The sequence below is a fragment of the Calliopsis andreniformis genome, chromosome 1 (assembly GCF_051401765.1).
Source record: "Calliopsis andreniformis isolate RMS-2024a chromosome 1, iyCalAndr_principal, whole genome shotgun sequence".
Lineage (NCBI taxonomy): Eukaryota > Metazoa > Arthropoda > Insecta > Hymenoptera > Andrenidae > Calliopsis > Calliopsis andreniformis.
Genome location: NC_135062.1, coordinates 14,066,118 through 14,082,945, shown reverse-complemented (window position 1 = coordinate 14,082,945; position 16,828 = coordinate 14,066,118). Strand labels below are relative to the sequence as shown.

General features: G+C 38.1%; 2 protein-coding genes across 4 annotated transcripts; one reads left to right on the top strand and one right to left on the bottom strand.

Annotated features, from left to right (window-relative positions):
* The first annotated feature begins 299 nt into the window (after positions 1-299).
* Positions 300-7,819, top strand: LOC143188831 (anoctamin-4). The gene is made up of 14 exons (XM_076393303.1): positions 300-452; positions 1,335-1,659; positions 2,408-2,555; positions 3,199-3,481; positions 3,560-3,714; positions 3,859-4,104; positions 4,186-4,385; positions 4,460-4,597; positions 4,669-4,886; positions 5,061-5,369; positions 5,431-5,740; positions 5,819-6,024; positions 6,274-6,564; positions 6,633-7,819. Exons 1-14 carry the CDS (start codon positions 414-416, stop codon positions 6,945-6,947), a joined length of 3,183 nt encoding a protein of 1,060 aa, XP_076249418.1. The 5' UTR covers positions 300-413; the 3' UTR covers positions 6,948-7,819.
* Positions 7,820-8,286: 467 nt separating this feature from the next.
* Positions 8,287-15,959, bottom strand: Sos (Son of sevenless). Of its 3 annotated transcripts, none has more exons than XM_076393280.1 (20): positions 15,483-15,959; positions 14,483-14,746; positions 14,316-14,399; positions 14,119-14,199; positions 13,894-14,043; positions 13,617-13,825; positions 13,354-13,537; positions 13,022-13,268; positions 12,715-12,939; positions 12,275-12,638; positions 12,008-12,203; positions 11,700-11,936; positions 11,472-11,627; positions 11,208-11,390; positions 11,004-11,121; positions 10,641-10,930; positions 10,335-10,560; positions 9,870-10,192; positions 9,505-9,754; positions 8,287-9,413 (listed from the first exon to the last, which is right to left on the bottom strand). In XM_076393280.1, exons 1-20 carry the CDS (start codon positions 15,588-15,590, stop codon positions 9,322-9,324), a joined length of 3,987 nt encoding a protein of 1,328 aa, XP_076249395.1. In that variant the 5' UTR covers positions 15,591-15,959; the 3' UTR covers positions 8,287-9,321. The 3 variants fall into 3 exon arrangements, with proteins under 3 accessions (XP_076249395.1, XP_076249402.1, XP_076249407.1); XM_076393287.1 differs by having other exon boundaries at positions 9,870-10,186; XM_076393292.1 differs by having other exon boundaries at positions 9,870-10,174.
* Positions 15,960-16,828: the final 869 nt, after the last annotated feature.

The window sequence follows — 16,828 nt, the reverse complement described above, 5'->3', positions numbered from 1 at the left end:
GCAGAGACGTGTATCGCCTTTTCGTGGACAATTTACTGCTTCTTTATGATTTCCCTTTTAAACCCAAAGTGGTTCCTCCCTTGAGAGATACCTTGCTCGTCACGATCGATGCTTATCGGGCTGAAAACCGTAATTGGGGATCCGAAATTGCATGATTGATGTCTGGTACTCGGGAGATTATTAAAATTACCATCAATGTCGATAGAGATTTCTCATAGAGATTTGACTCTTTTTTCCATTTACCCGCGACTAATGGGGATGGTCTAATGAAGATTACTGTGTTTAGTACGAGGTGTTACTATGAGCAAAGTTGAACTGTGTGTCGTTGGAAGAGAAGTTGTGGTATTTGTGGCTTCTTCGAGTGTCATTGGTGATAGTGTTACTGTCGTCAATGTTGACTGTTCCTGAGCACGATGGATAATAGTGAACTTCGGATGGAAAGCAAAACACAGGTATGAAAAATTGCACAAGTTATATTTTTCTAGATTTGAGATATTAACATTTAGAGCTTTGAATTTTAATTGTGCATTATAGACTTGCATGTTATTGCAATCACGTTTTTTAACATTTCAAGTGCCAGGCAAAATCTCCAAATTTCCAATTTTTAAGTTCTGAACTTTAAAAATAGTGGTTCTAGTTTTAATAAAAATTCTTTTGAATTTAGTTTTTCATTATGTTTATAGTGCTGCTCTTCATCTAATAGCTTTTACTATAGTGTTCCATTAGAATTATTTATAATCGTGTAAATATAGAAAGCATAAATTTTATCTCGTAGATCAAAAAAAAAAAAAGTTTATAAATTAACTTATATCGTTTTGTCTTATAGACATAGATGTTATCATATCTTATAATGGAGCTATTTTTAGCGTTCGTTAAAGCTCGCGTGGTAGAATCATTTTCATAGTCATATTCGCGGCATGGATGGATTTTCTGATTTGCGAGCAAAAAATGGAAGCGTGACTAATTATATCGTAACATGAGCTTGATGCATCTATGAATTGCCTTAAATATCACAGTTAGGAAAGCGCTGTGTAAGAAAAACAGTGAATAATTAAAGGTTTAGGTTGCGTTTCAGTTGTATCGGATCGATGGATTGTGCCGATACAAGTATCTAAATAATAAAACTACATGGGCTATGTTTCATCAAGATTATTTATTCAATTATAAAACAGAGAAAATAGTACACACATTTATTCATTATTTAAAAATTACAACGCATTTAAATGTATGTTTCTAGCTAACTATTCTTCTATTGATCCTTTAAAATAATGAAGGCGTAGTAAAAGGAATTGCACTTTTTTGAAAATTAACCTTATCGATTATCATTTTTCCAGAATAATCACAGCAGACAGCAGAGTTTGTCAACTACCGATACGAACGCTGATGAAACCAGTCCGAACAGATCTCAAACAAATGTAAAAGTAGAAAATGGGCCATCAAGAGTGTCTTCGGCGAATTCGACACCTCAAAGAGCAAAGTCCTCGACGGAGAACAGTTCACCAAGCCTGAACAAGAGTACACAGATATTCGGGAACAAGGAAATGGTATACGAAGTAGATAAAAATGGTATTCAACTTGGATCGCCGAAAACGAATAGAATAATATCCAGATCCTCTGTGTACCCCTCTGGAACGAATTTGACTGCTCGAGACGCTTTTGGTAAATTTACAAATCATTTTAAACCTGACCTCCACATTAGAAAAGACTATGAAAAAATATTAATACACTTGACAATCATACTCAACCTATTAATACACTCGCACTCTCAGCGTGAACTCAGAGATATGCATTATTCACTTTTCTTGTAACAACTTTTCTTGGTCACATGACAATTTTAGAAGCACAGAAAAAAGTGTAAGTCAATTGACCATTTGAATGATAGGTTCATACACATAAAGAGACACATATTCATAATGGCACATTAGACTCGGTAATGGCAAAAATGGTTGTAAGTCAATAAACCGCGATCAATATGCATATGAATGTCAGTGTGTCACGAATCGTAGGCATTAATAATATATGCGCAACTTTAGCGCAGTCATAAAGACTCTACTTTCGTCGGATCCATTGTCAAACAAACACGTGTCTCCATTGCCTTTTGTTTATTTCAAAAAATCTGATCGTCAGCTTCGGCACTTGGCAAAAACGAATACAAGTATAATAATTAAAATCCCATGGTAACAATCTACAAGTCAGTTTAGTTTAAAACAAAGTGCACTTTTCTTCTTTTAAAAAAACAGATCTTCCACCTTCTCGAAGATATTACAGAAATTTTCACGCAACAGGTGTTCAACTCTGCATCTCCGCGCGAATGGAAAATCATTCCGCGGCGTTTGATTGGAGCGTCGTGTGCTCGATCATTCAGACCATTGTCCTCTAACATGATTAATTTATTATACCTACGCAGGTCCTAAGCTTACTGCACCAGCCACGCCAGAAGACACCCCGCCATTGTTGGAGACGTCGATATTTCCAGACGATATACCGCGAGATGCTCTGCTACAGAAGGACTCATCTTCAGAAACGGAAGTGGACCCAGAGACCCTTTACTTTCGGTACGCAGTAGATCTAAAGTTTAACAGACTTCGCCAGCATTTCTAATTCCCTTTCTATCGACTCAACGAACTACCATTTGCATCTATAAATGATCGAAATCTAAATTATACCAGCGAAGACTTCTAACTTTTCCCATTTGAAAGTCAGACGCGTAATGAAGGTACAAAGAAACTAGTTCAAAGCTTAGCAAGCTCATTCTTAGAGACAAGGAATAACATTTCACTATTTTTTTTCATGGCCACGTATAGGTAGCGTAGACGGTAGAAAGTAAGGTAATAGAAGAGAAGTTCGCAAAGGTCAATCTTATTTTTAGGCAATAATAGCCAGCGATGTTGAGAAAATACTGAACCTGCGTGAAAATGACGTTTGCATAATTAATCGGTAATCGCGTCACGCTGTAATGGATCTGTCAGCGAATTAGGGAATCACGATTCTACCCTTTAATACGTTTACGTCATTGGAGGGCTATTTTCATCCTAGTTGGTCGTAATTTTAACTCCCTAGTCTCGTTACGGTATTACTCGCTTTTCTATACGTGTCTCTGTGTGCACGAAGCCCGTACTTGAAACGCAATCGATTGGCGTATAATTGCCTTCATTGTAATTTATTAATGGCTGTAGATGTTATCGTGACCATTTACAGAGATGGACGCAGACGGATCGACATAGTGTTAGTGTACCATGAGGATAATAATGGAGTAATGACCGAAATAGAAGCGCGACGAAAGGAGCAGAGGCGCATCTTTCAGCAGAACCTTCTGAAAGAGGGTCTGCAATTGGAGTTGGAGCCGAAAGAGAATTCCTTCGATGGGAAAACGTATTTTCTGAAGTTGCACATACCCTGGAAAATTAAAATCCAATATGCTGAGGTGATGAATCTTAAACTGCCCACCAAGAGGTTCATCACCATTTCTGTTAAGGCTTGGGTAGGCTTGCAGAACTTTTGTAGAATCGAACATAATTAGAAAATCGGAGTACGTATACTCTTCTTTCTTTTTTATTAGCAAGGTAATGAGGACGTGAAAGAAAGACCGAAGATCTGGGAGAAATGGAAGGGGTGGGTGAGGTGGGTGAAGAAAATTCATACTTGGGACACGCGAAAATATCCTGAGGAACCCAGTTTCTATGATAGCATCGATTCGGGGGATCGTGAAGAGAGGTAATAGTAATAGGGAAGACAGATATAGTTTTACTATTTTAGGAATGACATTACGTTCATAATGATCTGGAGATGGAAAATAAAACTGGAAATACTTTTCATAAATTCTTCATGGATTTAACTTTTCTCCTTTTCTTTGCCTAGATTCGTAGTGAAAGATAGAGACACAGCTTACACGCCTGCTCAGAGATCGCTAATAGTAATGCAGATATTATTAAGAGCGAGATATGACGAGACTCACGAGAAGGCTGGTATTCGTAGACTTCTAGCGGATGGTACTTATCTCGATTGCTATTCTTTGCACGAAGGGCCTTATAATAAGCCAGTCCTCAATGGAGAGGTCCTCGATAGGCATCTATTATATTTGATATGGGCCAGACCTTCTCAATGGTGATTTTATAAAAAACATTATATTCTTTGACTTCAAATATACGAGTTTCTTAAGATAAAAAGTGAATGTTGCCTGTTTAGGTACAAAAAGCAACCACTGTGGTTAATCAGACGATACTTCGGCGAAAAAGTGGCGCTTTATTTTGCCTGGCTGGGATTTTACACAAAGTGTCTCTATGCCCCAGCGATAGTTGGACTTCTGTGCTTCATGTATGGTGTCGGTAGCATGGACAGTAGCGACAATATTCCTAGCAAAGAAATATGCGACCCAAATATAGCGGGTAATTTCCTTCCACATATCTTATTTCTACAATTGCATTTAATTCATTAATTCTCTTTGAAATCATTCTTTTAGGAAATATCACGCTATGTCCTCTCTGTGATAGAGCCTGCAGCTACCAAAGACTCGGCAACTCCTGCATTTTTTCAAAGCTCACTTATTTGTTTGATAACCCTGCTACTGTGTTCTTCGCCATTTTCATGTCCTTTTGGGGTACAGTATGCAAGAGACATTGCTCTGTTTTTATCAATATAGGTATCGTAAATGTATTCATCATTTTTTAGCTACCACCTTCCTCGAACTATGGAAGCGACGACAGGCTGTAATAATCTGGGAGTGGGACCTGCAGAACGTCGAGAGCGACGAGGAGCCCAGGCCTGAATTCGAAACCACGGTGAAAACGTTTCGAATAAATCCTGTTACCAGAGAGAGGGAGCCTTATTTGCCAACTTGGTCGAAAGCTTTGCGCTACTGTGCCACGGGGTCCATAGTATTTTTCATGGTATTCAATCACTGTTTTAAGGACTTTACTATGAAGAATCCTACAAATGAATTTACTAATCGTGTCCCAGTAGAAGTCTCCTGATAAGCATTAAGGGCAATGCTTTTCAGAGGACTTCTCTTGGTATACGAATAACATTTGATCCACTGTAACACAAGCATCGTTTATTTTCAGATATGCGTAGTCCTGGGCGCAGTGTTAGGAACAATCATATATCGCATATCCCTAGTGTCCGTGTTCTACAGTGGCGGTGGTACCTTTCTGCAGAAGCATGCGAAGATTTTCACCTCTGTCACCGCTGCCCTCGTCAACTTGGTGATCATCATGATCCTCACGCGACTGTACCATCGTCTGGCACGATGGATGGTGAACATGGAGAACCCAAGAACCCAGACAGAATACGAATCCAGCTTCACCTTCAAAATATTCCTCTTCGAGTTCGTGAACTTTTATTCGTCTCTGATCTACATTGCCTTTTTCAAGGTTCGTGAAACAGGGTGTTACACATAAGCTCGAAGAAATTGTTTAAAACGCTGATTTACAGGGAAGATTCTTCGTTCATCCTGGAGACGCGGACGCAAGGTCCTCCGAGTTCTTTCGCATAAAAACGGACGTCTGTGATCCAGCTGGTTGTCTATCAGAAGTCTGTATACAACTTGCTATTATAATGGTGGGGAAGCAGTGTTTCAACAACTTTGTGGAGATTTTATCGCCGAAGTTGTGGAACTGGTGGCGGAAGAGGAACCATGTGGCAGCTACAAAGGATCATGCTAGACCCTACACGTGTTGGGAGAAGGACTACCAGTTGCAGGATCCTGGGAGGCTTGCTCTTTTTGACGAATATTTGGAAATGAGTAAGCAGGAACAATCCATAGAGAAATAGATTATTAAAATTCAATGAAATTGGTACATGGTTCCCTTCTCGTCCACAGTTTTGCAATATGGATTCCTCACGCTGTTCGTCGCAGCCTTTCCATTGGCACCGCTGTTTGCCTTGCTGAATAACATCGCAGAGATACGATTGGATGCTTATAAAATGGTTAAAGAAGCCAGGAGACCATTGGCAGAGAGGGTGGAAGACATAGGAGCCTGGTTTGGCATTCTTCGAGGAGTGACCTATGTTGCAGTCGTGTCGAACGTATGTCTTGATGAAGAAATATGTGCTGTGTTATATCCCTGTGATTGCTTAGGGTACTTAAATCCTCCTTTTGAGTGCAGAGAGACTATTACCCCTTTGCTTCAGTCATTTAACATTCCCTTTCCACTTCAGGCCTCTTTAAGTATGCAGTTTTCTACTTTTCCTGAACTTTTCAAGCGTTCCACGAAGTATTTCCTCCACTTACTTTGCATCAACGAATGATCCACAAAAGAAACTGATTGTTCACAGGCATTCGTCATCGCTTACACATCAGACTTCATTCCTCGAAGTGTATACGCCATCGTTTATTCTCCAACAAAAGATCTGGTCGGCTACATCGACAGTTCTTTATCGGAATTCAACACCTCGGATTACCGAGAGGACATGAAAAGTGATACGGACAAACCTCATCCACAAACTTGCCAGTACAGGGGTTACAGAAACGGCCCAGACCATCAGACAGATCCTTATGGACTCAGTCCTCAATATTGGCACGTCTTCGCGGCACGTTTGGCTTTTGTTGTCGTCTTCGAGCACATCGTAAGTCGCAGGCTTCGATCTTCAGGTAAAATTCCACGAATAATTGACACCTTCCACTTTCTAATTAGGTTTTCGCTTTGACTGGTATAATGAGCTACGCGATACCAGCTGTGCCGCAAGCTCTGGCGACTCAGTTGCAGCGCGAGCGACTTCTGGCTCAGGAGGCGAAGTACGAGAAAGGGTTGAAGAGCAAGGAAGATGAAGACGATATCCTTTCGATGCTCAGAGAAGCTGGGAGCATTGGAAGAGCGGGAGGAGCTGCTGGTAGAGGCAGCTGGGCGAGACGCTTCAGCAAAATTAGCGATGGCTTGGATGCTCATGTTGATGTGGGCTCCAGGACTAATAGGAATAGCGATGGTTCTACTGTATGGGAGGTCACATAATTATCTGTGTCCATTTCAAATGGACATATGCTTGATAATTATGTTCCTGTTCTGAGAAGCTTATCTTAAGAATAGTTTTATTTAAAGTACTTCATTCATTCGTGACAAGACTTCTTAAGTAACTTATGAACTCTGTTAAGCGAAGTTATACAGTGGGATATCAAGTACAAATTTTAGGGATGAAGTAATGATAATTGTGATATTTTAAACACGTGTGTGTGTATGTATATAGTATTCGACAGGGAAACAGTTGAATTGAAATAACTTGTAATGAGGTGACAAATGCCAAAAACGTTTCAAAACTTATTCGAGTACTTGGTACTTTTTGTACTTGATGAACTAGGAAGGTAATATTTAACATTTTGAACTGTAAGGTTTATAATGTCTGAGTGATTCATAACGCAAACGTTATCAGTATTAACTTACAGTGAGCTTATTTTATAATACTTGAATCCTGTAATTTATTTTCTACACAGATATTTTATGGAAATAGCTCTAGATAAATATATTATATAATAATGCGAGTATGGATAGTACTGATTGATAAGATGACTAAGTTTGTTCCTTATCTTTGGATCTCATAGCTTTCTAATATTAAACGAAATGTGGAAATGTTTGAACTTCGCATTTAAATAAAATTTATGCTTAAATATGCATAACTTAAAATGTATAAAATAATCTTTTTATGTCTTACCAAATGGAGGAATTTTTACACATTTAGAGGTGACTAATATGACCTATAAATATTGTGTCAAGGTAATGCTACAGGAAACTACTAAAAATACGTCAAATATTAAAATATTTCTTCATAATGGAATTTCAATGAATTGCACCTAACGTGTGGAACTGATAAAAAAATTTCCCATGATTTACACAATATACTCTTTATTGTACATAATTTCAATATTTCATTTTCCGTCTTACGCTCGACATTATTACAATAATTACTATAGAATATATTTATAATAATATACATGTACATATTTACTTCTTTGCTATTGATTCAATTTATATGTATAATTCTATATGTATATTGGCCTATGATTCATTCCATACTGCATTTTCTTGCATCTTCTACTTCCTTTTAAAATCTAAAAGTGTATCACAGTTGTGTTGAGGGATAGACAGGGATTTTAAAGAAAAAAGGAGACCGTTCGGGCAACTGAAATCGATACATAGTCCATTCAGTCAGATCTCTTCAGACATGATGGACGCCAAACATGTTATGTACTTCGGCAAACAGCTGCGATGAAATGTATTCTACATTCCCAATCATTAAAAGCGACTTTTATTTTAGTATAAAAAGAATCTATGCGATCCCAAAATATAAACTGCTGTTGCATTAAAAGATAAATCAGTAAAAAGTGTCATTTTGCGTGACATCAAGAAAGAGGAAGGATTTTATACATGTTCTTTTTTTATCTAATTCATCTAGAAGTAAAATAATTTACAACAGCCTGTCCTATTATAATACACACACACTCCTGTGAGTAATATTATTGCTTTTGTACTAAAGTTATGTTAATTTCATATGCAATCTTGTAGCAGAAACTGTTATTACAATATCACCTTTTTATTATTTAGTACTTTTATCAACCATGCATTACATATGATTTGCAAAATTTATTAGGCAAATTGCTTTCTACCGCGAACTTATCGCGGACACGTCACTGTAAAATTTGTTGTACTCTATTTCACTTGCAAATATAGTTAAAGTATTGTACATTATGCAGACAGAGGGGTCCTCAAATATGCAAAATCGCCAAACAAACATCATTCATTCTGTCAATTTATAAAAATACTTCGCGTACCTTTTTTTAGCTATTCTGTACAAACTTTCTTTAAATATCCTCCATGATAAATATAGTATTAACAGAGTTAATTGAATGAGATACAAGGCCTTACACCTACCGATTATATATTCGTTTCATAAAAAAATCTCTAAAAATATACTATATGCGTTAAAACATTCTATATCATCTCAAAAAATAAACTTTCAATAAAAAATTGCGCGTATTAAGAAGACAAATTTTAAAAAGGAATGTAACAGCATCTCATCACATATGGGCCGCGTTTCTAAAACCGTTTCAATTAAACGAACGACTAATTGGATTAATGTATTTACTGATTATGCATATTTCGCGTGACGGCTAAGGGAACACAGTAAATACATTAACATAAAACCATAGATAAATTCAGTTCACAAAAAAGCGTTCTCACCTCGTTAAAAAAGCAAGAGCAGTGTCAATTAACATTGTCAGTCTGTACGGTTCAAGTAACACCATCCAACTCGACTAATCCTCCTGAGTGGACTAAATCTCGATTTCCAAAAAGATGCATTTTAGTTTAGGTAAGAGGTAGGAAGATGTAACACTTAACTAGGTCCAGGAGGAGCATTAAAATTAAACATGTTAGTTGGTGGACGTCCCGGCATTGGTTTTGGCGGTAGTCTTGGTGTTATGGATCCTGAAATAGAAAACGCAACGGGAATAAAGTGCAGGTATGTCTTCAAATACAGATACACTTCGCGCAATTGCTTTTATTCCAGTTTACTTACCATTAGGTTGCGTAGGTGGAAGTTTTGTAGGACTGGGCCCATTGAAAGACATGTGCCTCCTTGTGTGTACGGTACTCGATCCTGTACTCTCCAGTGTAGAATTCCGCCTTGCGAGCAGTGCTGAACTACTTGGATTCAGCGTAGGAAGTCGAGGCGGTAGGGTTCCTGGCACGTCTCTTCGTGGTGGTAGCGGTGGAGGAGGCGTGCTGTCTCTTGGAGGAAGTATTGGTGCGTTTGGAGCTTGTCTCGCCTGTAAAATAATATATCATACAGTTTCTTTAACTCCTCAAGCGTTATGGTTTATCACTGAAAGTGTACTCTACAGTGGGACGAATTTTTTTGCTACTAGTTGCGGTGATACTCACTTGTTGCGGTGATTCACTTATAGAGCTCTCTCGTTTTCTATGAGATCTGGGTGGCAGAGGTGGCGGAGGCTGGCTGAGCGGCACATGGCTAGGAGACGGTGGAGGTGGCATCACGGCACCAGGGCTACCGCCAGCCGACGACATGCCAGATAAACCTATTACGCCGCCTGTACCAGAACTGAAGCCAAAATGACTGTTCTGCGGTTGGTGATGAGGGACAGGCAAGTGACCAGGAGATCCCAGTTGCGGGCTGCTACCAGGCGAACTGATCGAAAGTCCTACCATGCTAAGGGGACCCGGCGAACCTGGAGATGGACCTGTATCTATGTTAACAGTAAAGTATATCTACTACCTATTCGAGCACGTTACGCAACAAAATGAAATCTGTGTCTTCGTTGAAAATAAGATTTTAGAGAAAGCAGCCTACTATCTCGTACTAGATGCGAGCATTAATTCCTCACGAACCTCCCAATAAAACAGGTGCAAAGACACTGTGATCCCCTATATGAGACACTGTGATGTGCGACGTGTGCGGAGGAGTTTCTGGTAATTCTGACGGTGGCATTTCAGGTGTAGGATCGTGCAACCTTACGCTGGAAGCTACAGCCTGCAGCGGAGCTGGTAATTTGCCACTTAAACTTCTAGCTTTAATGCCCGGCGATTTTAAGTTCAAATCTGGCCATTTACGGGGCTGTGAAGACAAATGACAGATAAAAATGAGATCCATAGGAGTGTGGATGTATGGTCGACGATAATTGTAACGAAACTTACGACTCTAGGTGGTTGCCTGCATCCCCTTGGTTCTACTTCTAAACTTTTATTGTACAAGTAATTGCTTATGTCTGCATCTTTCATATTAGGATCGAAAGGTGATAAGTTTTCGATGAAATGTCTTATCCTAGGCTCTACTGATAGACAATACGGTTGATTTTGGTACTGCTGAATTTCACCAGTTATTTCCGCCACTTTTCGTCGTTTACTGAAGTTTATAAGTTCTGGATTACCCGGCAGGTAATCTGGGTTTCCTTCTTCAATGTGTAGAATGTTAGTCAGGTACATACCTAGAACAGGGAACAATCAATAGAAGTTTAATTGAATTGAAGCAGTGGTTAATACCATTTTTCAATTACTTACCGAAGAATGGTACACATGGTGGATTTATGGATCGTAGCTTTTCCTGGTATTTTCGAAAATGACCATTGTTCAGTTCTCGCGCTTCTTCGAGGGCTTTTTCTAGTCGTTCAGGTATTCGCTACGAATGTAGTAAAATTATGCAATTTTTTTAGCTATAATAAATTGATAACTTTGTGTATTATGTTATTATAAAAAGAGACGTACTTGAAAAGTAAACTTTAACCTAAAAACAGATGCAGATCCCATGGCGCTAACGATTGCTAATACACCATTAAAGTTATTAAGATCTTGGAGCACCATCATGATTTCGATTGCTCGCGATACAATTGCTGCTCGCTCATCTAAATTTTCTGCTTCCACTATGGTTTTCTCAAGCCATCGAGTGAACTATACAACCAAAAAATAATAAATGTTCCTGCATCTGAAACGAGCTAGATGAGATATAAATTAAGATAAAGTATTACTTACGTTCGTCGTATGTTTTATCATTTTTAGTAAATTCGGGGATGTCTTTTCTTTATCTTTTTTCGTCCATACTGATCCTACTAATTCTGAGGGCTTTACAGTTCTGTACAATTCAAATTCTAAAAGGGTTAATTGCCTTGCTAATTCGATCGGGTGTAACTGGAATTTTTAAGAAATTATTAGTTTTAGATCTATTATATAAATAGTAATAATTGTAGGTGCATGGTTTACCGTTAATATTCCCCATTCTTCTTCAGGAACTTTTAAATGCCATTCAATTGGCGGTGGAGATCGTTCGAAGCTAAAAGTGATAGGTCGTTGTTCCGACGGTTCACACTTTCTCTGTACAATTTTTATCACCGAATCCACCCATTTTCTCATTGATTTTCCAATTACTGTGTCTAAAAATAATTGTAACCTTTCCAAAAGGTTCCTATCGCGTTCAAAATCATAAAAATGGTGATCGACCTAAAATAAGAGTCAAATAAGTACCAGAAAATCTAGAGGAAAAATGTGATAGATATTAAAATATTACAAACCCAGTGTCTTAAAACATTTAAAACTCTGAATTGCACGGGCTGACAAAATTCTTTTCTATATCTTTTCCAATCTTCCCTAGCAGTTGTTTTACAACAACCAGATGGTTTTTCTTCTTCGCCATATACCAGTGAAGGTTCTGGTATATCGAATCTTTCAATTAACAGGGTCAATAATTCCTGAGGTGAGCAAAAACTCCTAAAAAGCAAACAGTATGTCAGATATTCGCAAAAATTTACTTTCAAAGAATAATTTAATGACTGACGCACCTATAAGTAGTAAGGAATGTTCGTACAAACGCTGGATCAGCATATATGTGATAAGTTAATCTTTCTACCAATTTAACCAAAGTTGCACCCTTAATTAATGGAACACCTCCATTTTCTCTGGCCTCCAAGACAATATTTTCAGGGCTATCCTGTTCAGCAAATTTATATAAGTGTGGCGGAGGTAATCTCAATGGATGTTTCCGTTCTTCGTCCAAAAGGATACTGTCTAAAGTTCTTTCTAACATACTCTTCGTATTCAACATTACAAGATCCGCCATCCAACTATTTTTATCTTCGACGGATTTGGCAACAAGAATAACATTAGGGTGGTCCCTTGGTGCAATTTCAAAGGCATTTTTTATTTCTATAAAAAGTAATTACTTATATTTGTTGATACGAATTGAATCTAGTCTAAAAATTCTAATTCCTCTTCAACTTACCCTCAGTATCCTCTCTATCGAAAATATCAACCTTTCTAATAAAAAATCTTTCCTTTAAACGTAGTTCGCCTTGATGAGGAGGGTGGCCCACCACACCAACCGCGGCTACGGTAACGCTTACTCTTTTACCACCACTGGGTTTACAAAGAACTAACAAACCATCGAAAAGGAGAGCCTTTCGCTCAGTTAGTCTCCTTCCATTACTTACTTTTCCCAACATATCCTCTATGCAAGAAAAGCGACAAATTTATTAGGATAAACTGTTTTACTATACGAGTACATATGTTAAGAAATGATATGTTCGTACCACGTATAAATTCATTGCAACACTGTCCAACATCCCTTTGATCCCACCCATCAACAGTTTTTTGTAATTCACTAGTTTTATCTAATGCTGCTTGCCTCCTTGCCCTACTTTGCATTCTCAGGCCTGTATCTTTTTTTGGAAGACTCGCCATAGATTGTAATAATTCCATTTGTAGTGGTCTCAGAAGACCTTGTACTTGTTCCAAAGTTTCACCATCTTCTGTGCTAGGTGTACGTTTGTGTAATACCTAAATAAATGATCGTGAAGCTATTAAAATGAAATGAATACATTGACAGAAATAATATAGACATAGAAAGATATAAAAAATATACCTTTATATAATCAAAGTACAAAAAACAATGCCATATCGGTTGTAATAAAAGTTTTGGCAAATAATATTTAACAGCTTCTCTAAAACCATGTCCTGCTGCTCGTAATGCAGCGTTAGCTTCGGGCCTCGACAGTAAATTTGTTAAAACTTCTCGACTAGCCGGACTATTAATGTCTTTTGCATACCTAATATCATGATTATAATAATTTATCTTACAAAATGTGAATTTATGACTTATATAAACTTTATTTTCTATAAACATACTTTATATAAACATCAAATTCTGCTGCTTCTGCTAATTCTTCGAAGCAGGAGCCGACTGTAGGAGTTTGTTTTTCTTCTGTAATTTCCATTATATCTTCTAAACTACCAAGTAATGTTACAGTAACTTCATAAATATCCATAATATTACTGAAAAGTGTTTCAAGTTCAGTTCTATCTTGTGCTAACTTTGCAAGTTCTTCTCGAAATACCTATTTAAAAAATGAAAGTGATTTTTACGTTTTTCAACAGTACAATTAAGCATTTTTTGTTACTTTACCTTAATGATCATATGGAGATCACGCAAATAATGACGTTCATCGTGTATGAGATCCCGGACAGATTCTTCATAAGTTTGAGATACAACTGCACCTAAACCACTTTGTGGACCCTCTGCATAATCATCTTGATAAAACAAGTCCATTAATACCTGTTAACAAATTACTGATTACATTGAAAAATTCCTGAAATCTATCTGTAGTTTGAAAGTTATGTTAGACATTACCATATCTGCACACATTGCAACTCTTATATCTTCACAAGATATCTCCACATGACGTATGTTTTTGACATAGTTTCCAGCTAGCTGAAAAGAAAATAATCTTAAACATTTTCAAAAATTAGAAATGGTAACAAGCAAAAACTTACAAAAGGGATTAGTGGCTGAATTTTTGCATATAATTAGTAGTGCCTTGTACCAACCTTTAAAATATCTGCAGAAATATATTCCAAGACCCCTACTACAAATAGACTAACTTGTAGATCAATTTTCTGCTGTAATACTTCCTGTAAATACAAACAGAGAAACTTATAGTATGATTTAATACATGTATAGCACATGTACAGTTCACTCAATTCATTGCCATTACTTTTTGTAATAATTGATGAATTTTGTCAACTGGAAGAACTAGTGGTGATTTCTTTTTTCCTTTTTCTAAGGCATCCTTTGCATCTCGCAGTGCCCATCTATCAATGGGAGTGGGAAATGTACGCCTTACTCTTTCTTCCACATCTTGAGGTGTATGTGGAGGAGGATGACCACAAAGCATACCCAACAGCCTTAAGATCAAACTCTCAACATAGTCTAAGGCATCTTGTCGTGCTTCAAGACTAGGATGTACTTGCTCCAATACCTATATTATATTAATTGCTTGTTAAGCCACAGCAGAAAATACCTTGTTACAAAAAAATCAATTTCTTTTCTGAAGATATTTTTTATCTATACCATAAGCTTAATTTGACCGTTAAATGTTAAGCTTCTCTGTACATTTACTATTTCAATTACCAAACATTTAAAATAATAACTAACAACTTTCTCAATTCTCCTTGCATTAAACATCATTTCTATCCCTAATTAAACAAATGTTACATCAATCACAAAAAACCTGCCATCGAAAGACAGACTCATCTCCGCATAAATAAAAAACAGTTCCCAATAACCGCCACTCCAATCAAATCCACGTTGCTCCCACAACAAAGAATCGAATCCCCCATTCATCCTTCTCCCAATTCGAATCTAAATGAGCCCAGTCTCCGAAGAGTACAAAGGTTCCCCAACAGGTCAAAACACGTACAAGTAAATTCATCAGACATCAAACAACCACACAGTGTAGAGTACCACAGAATTCCATAACAACAACGAAGCAACCTCCGCGACCGTCGTTCCATTTACTGTTACAGGTCTGACGATATAAAATTCATTGGTCCCTGGAAAGAGAGGCATGGGGGGATCGTCGCACGCGTATCGTGCGACAATGACAATGTACGATTATCGTTCGACGAGCGTCCAATCGACAGTATCGTGGCTCGTTGGCGCTCAGGGACCGACGTGAACCCGCTAGGACGGAATTATTCCTAAGAAGAGGATACCTTGCGCAGGGAGTTGACAAACACTCCCTTCCACTTGGCGGCGTTCTCCTCTTTCTGAAAGTCGTAGCCTGACGGCTCGCCCACCACTGACGCCGGCGACGAAAACATCTCTATGCACTGGTACGAGGTATCATGCAGCCGACAGAACAACACTCACTGGCTAGAGAACACGCTCCGGAGAGTTCCCGATATTTACAATGACCATTTCGTCGGGAATCCACAAGATACTTGACAGAGACGTCTGTGTCTGTCCGTCAGTCCGTTTTCTCTCTTAGGGCGCAGACATCTCTGTATTGTAATAGGACGGCTAAGCCACACGGTTGTAATCCATCGGTAGCCCCGCGGCACGAGCACTCGCCACTCGTCGAAGCATCTCCGAGGCAAACCCGAGAGTCCCCGAGTTACGCCGTTTCTGCATTTTACACGCCCTTTTACACGAGGAATTTTTGTCAGAACCGAGCGCGAGCACCACCACTATCAAAGGATACCATTGCGCGACTCGCATCGATCGATAACTGCGATAGCGACCGTCGCGACCAGATATTCGCGAGTTCGAGATATCGATCGTCGACGACTGTCGATCTCGCACCTTCGAGACCATTTTTCAACTTCGGTTAGCGTTTCGATGGAGCGTTCTTAGTTTTTTATTCTTGATAAGTGTTGTTCTGTTAGAATTAGGATCGTTTTTGGAGAGTTTTTAATTCGAGGGTTTGAGTTTAGACGAGGTTAGGGACGTGAGAGGTTTTCATGAAAAAGTGAGGGATTTGGAGGTAATAAGAGAGGGATGGGGGCTCGTGGAAGAGCCTTCGACGAGTGTAAAAAAATTTGATTTAATAGTACCTAAGACGCAGGTATAAAATGGGGAGCGTTTGTGTCGAATTAGTCAGTCTGTGTCCGATTGTCGAGGGTGGTGCTTCGGTTTTGGGTTTATGATTTGTTTACGTGTGACGAGTGGAACATTAGTACAGTATTTTTTTCGTTATATCCTGTTATTCTCTATTGTTTTAATTATTGTTTCTGATAAGACAGAAGGTGGTCTACTTCCAAATATTCTCAAATTTTGTATCGGTACTTTTTATCTAGCTTTTTATTTCTATTGCAAAATGGGTTTTACTGTAAGAGTTTCTTTAGTGATGTTAGATAGTAATTTCGCGACGCGAGTGAGAAAGTTGAAGTGTGACATTTAATTCGTTTTTTGGAATGAGAAGACATACTTAAGGTACTTTTAATATTTTATTATGATCTTTCTAATTTTGTGATTAGTTATGTTGTGTATCAATTTTTAAATGCATTTGAAACAGTTATATTTTTTTATTTTCAAGAGAATTTCAAGAAAAGTGTCATAA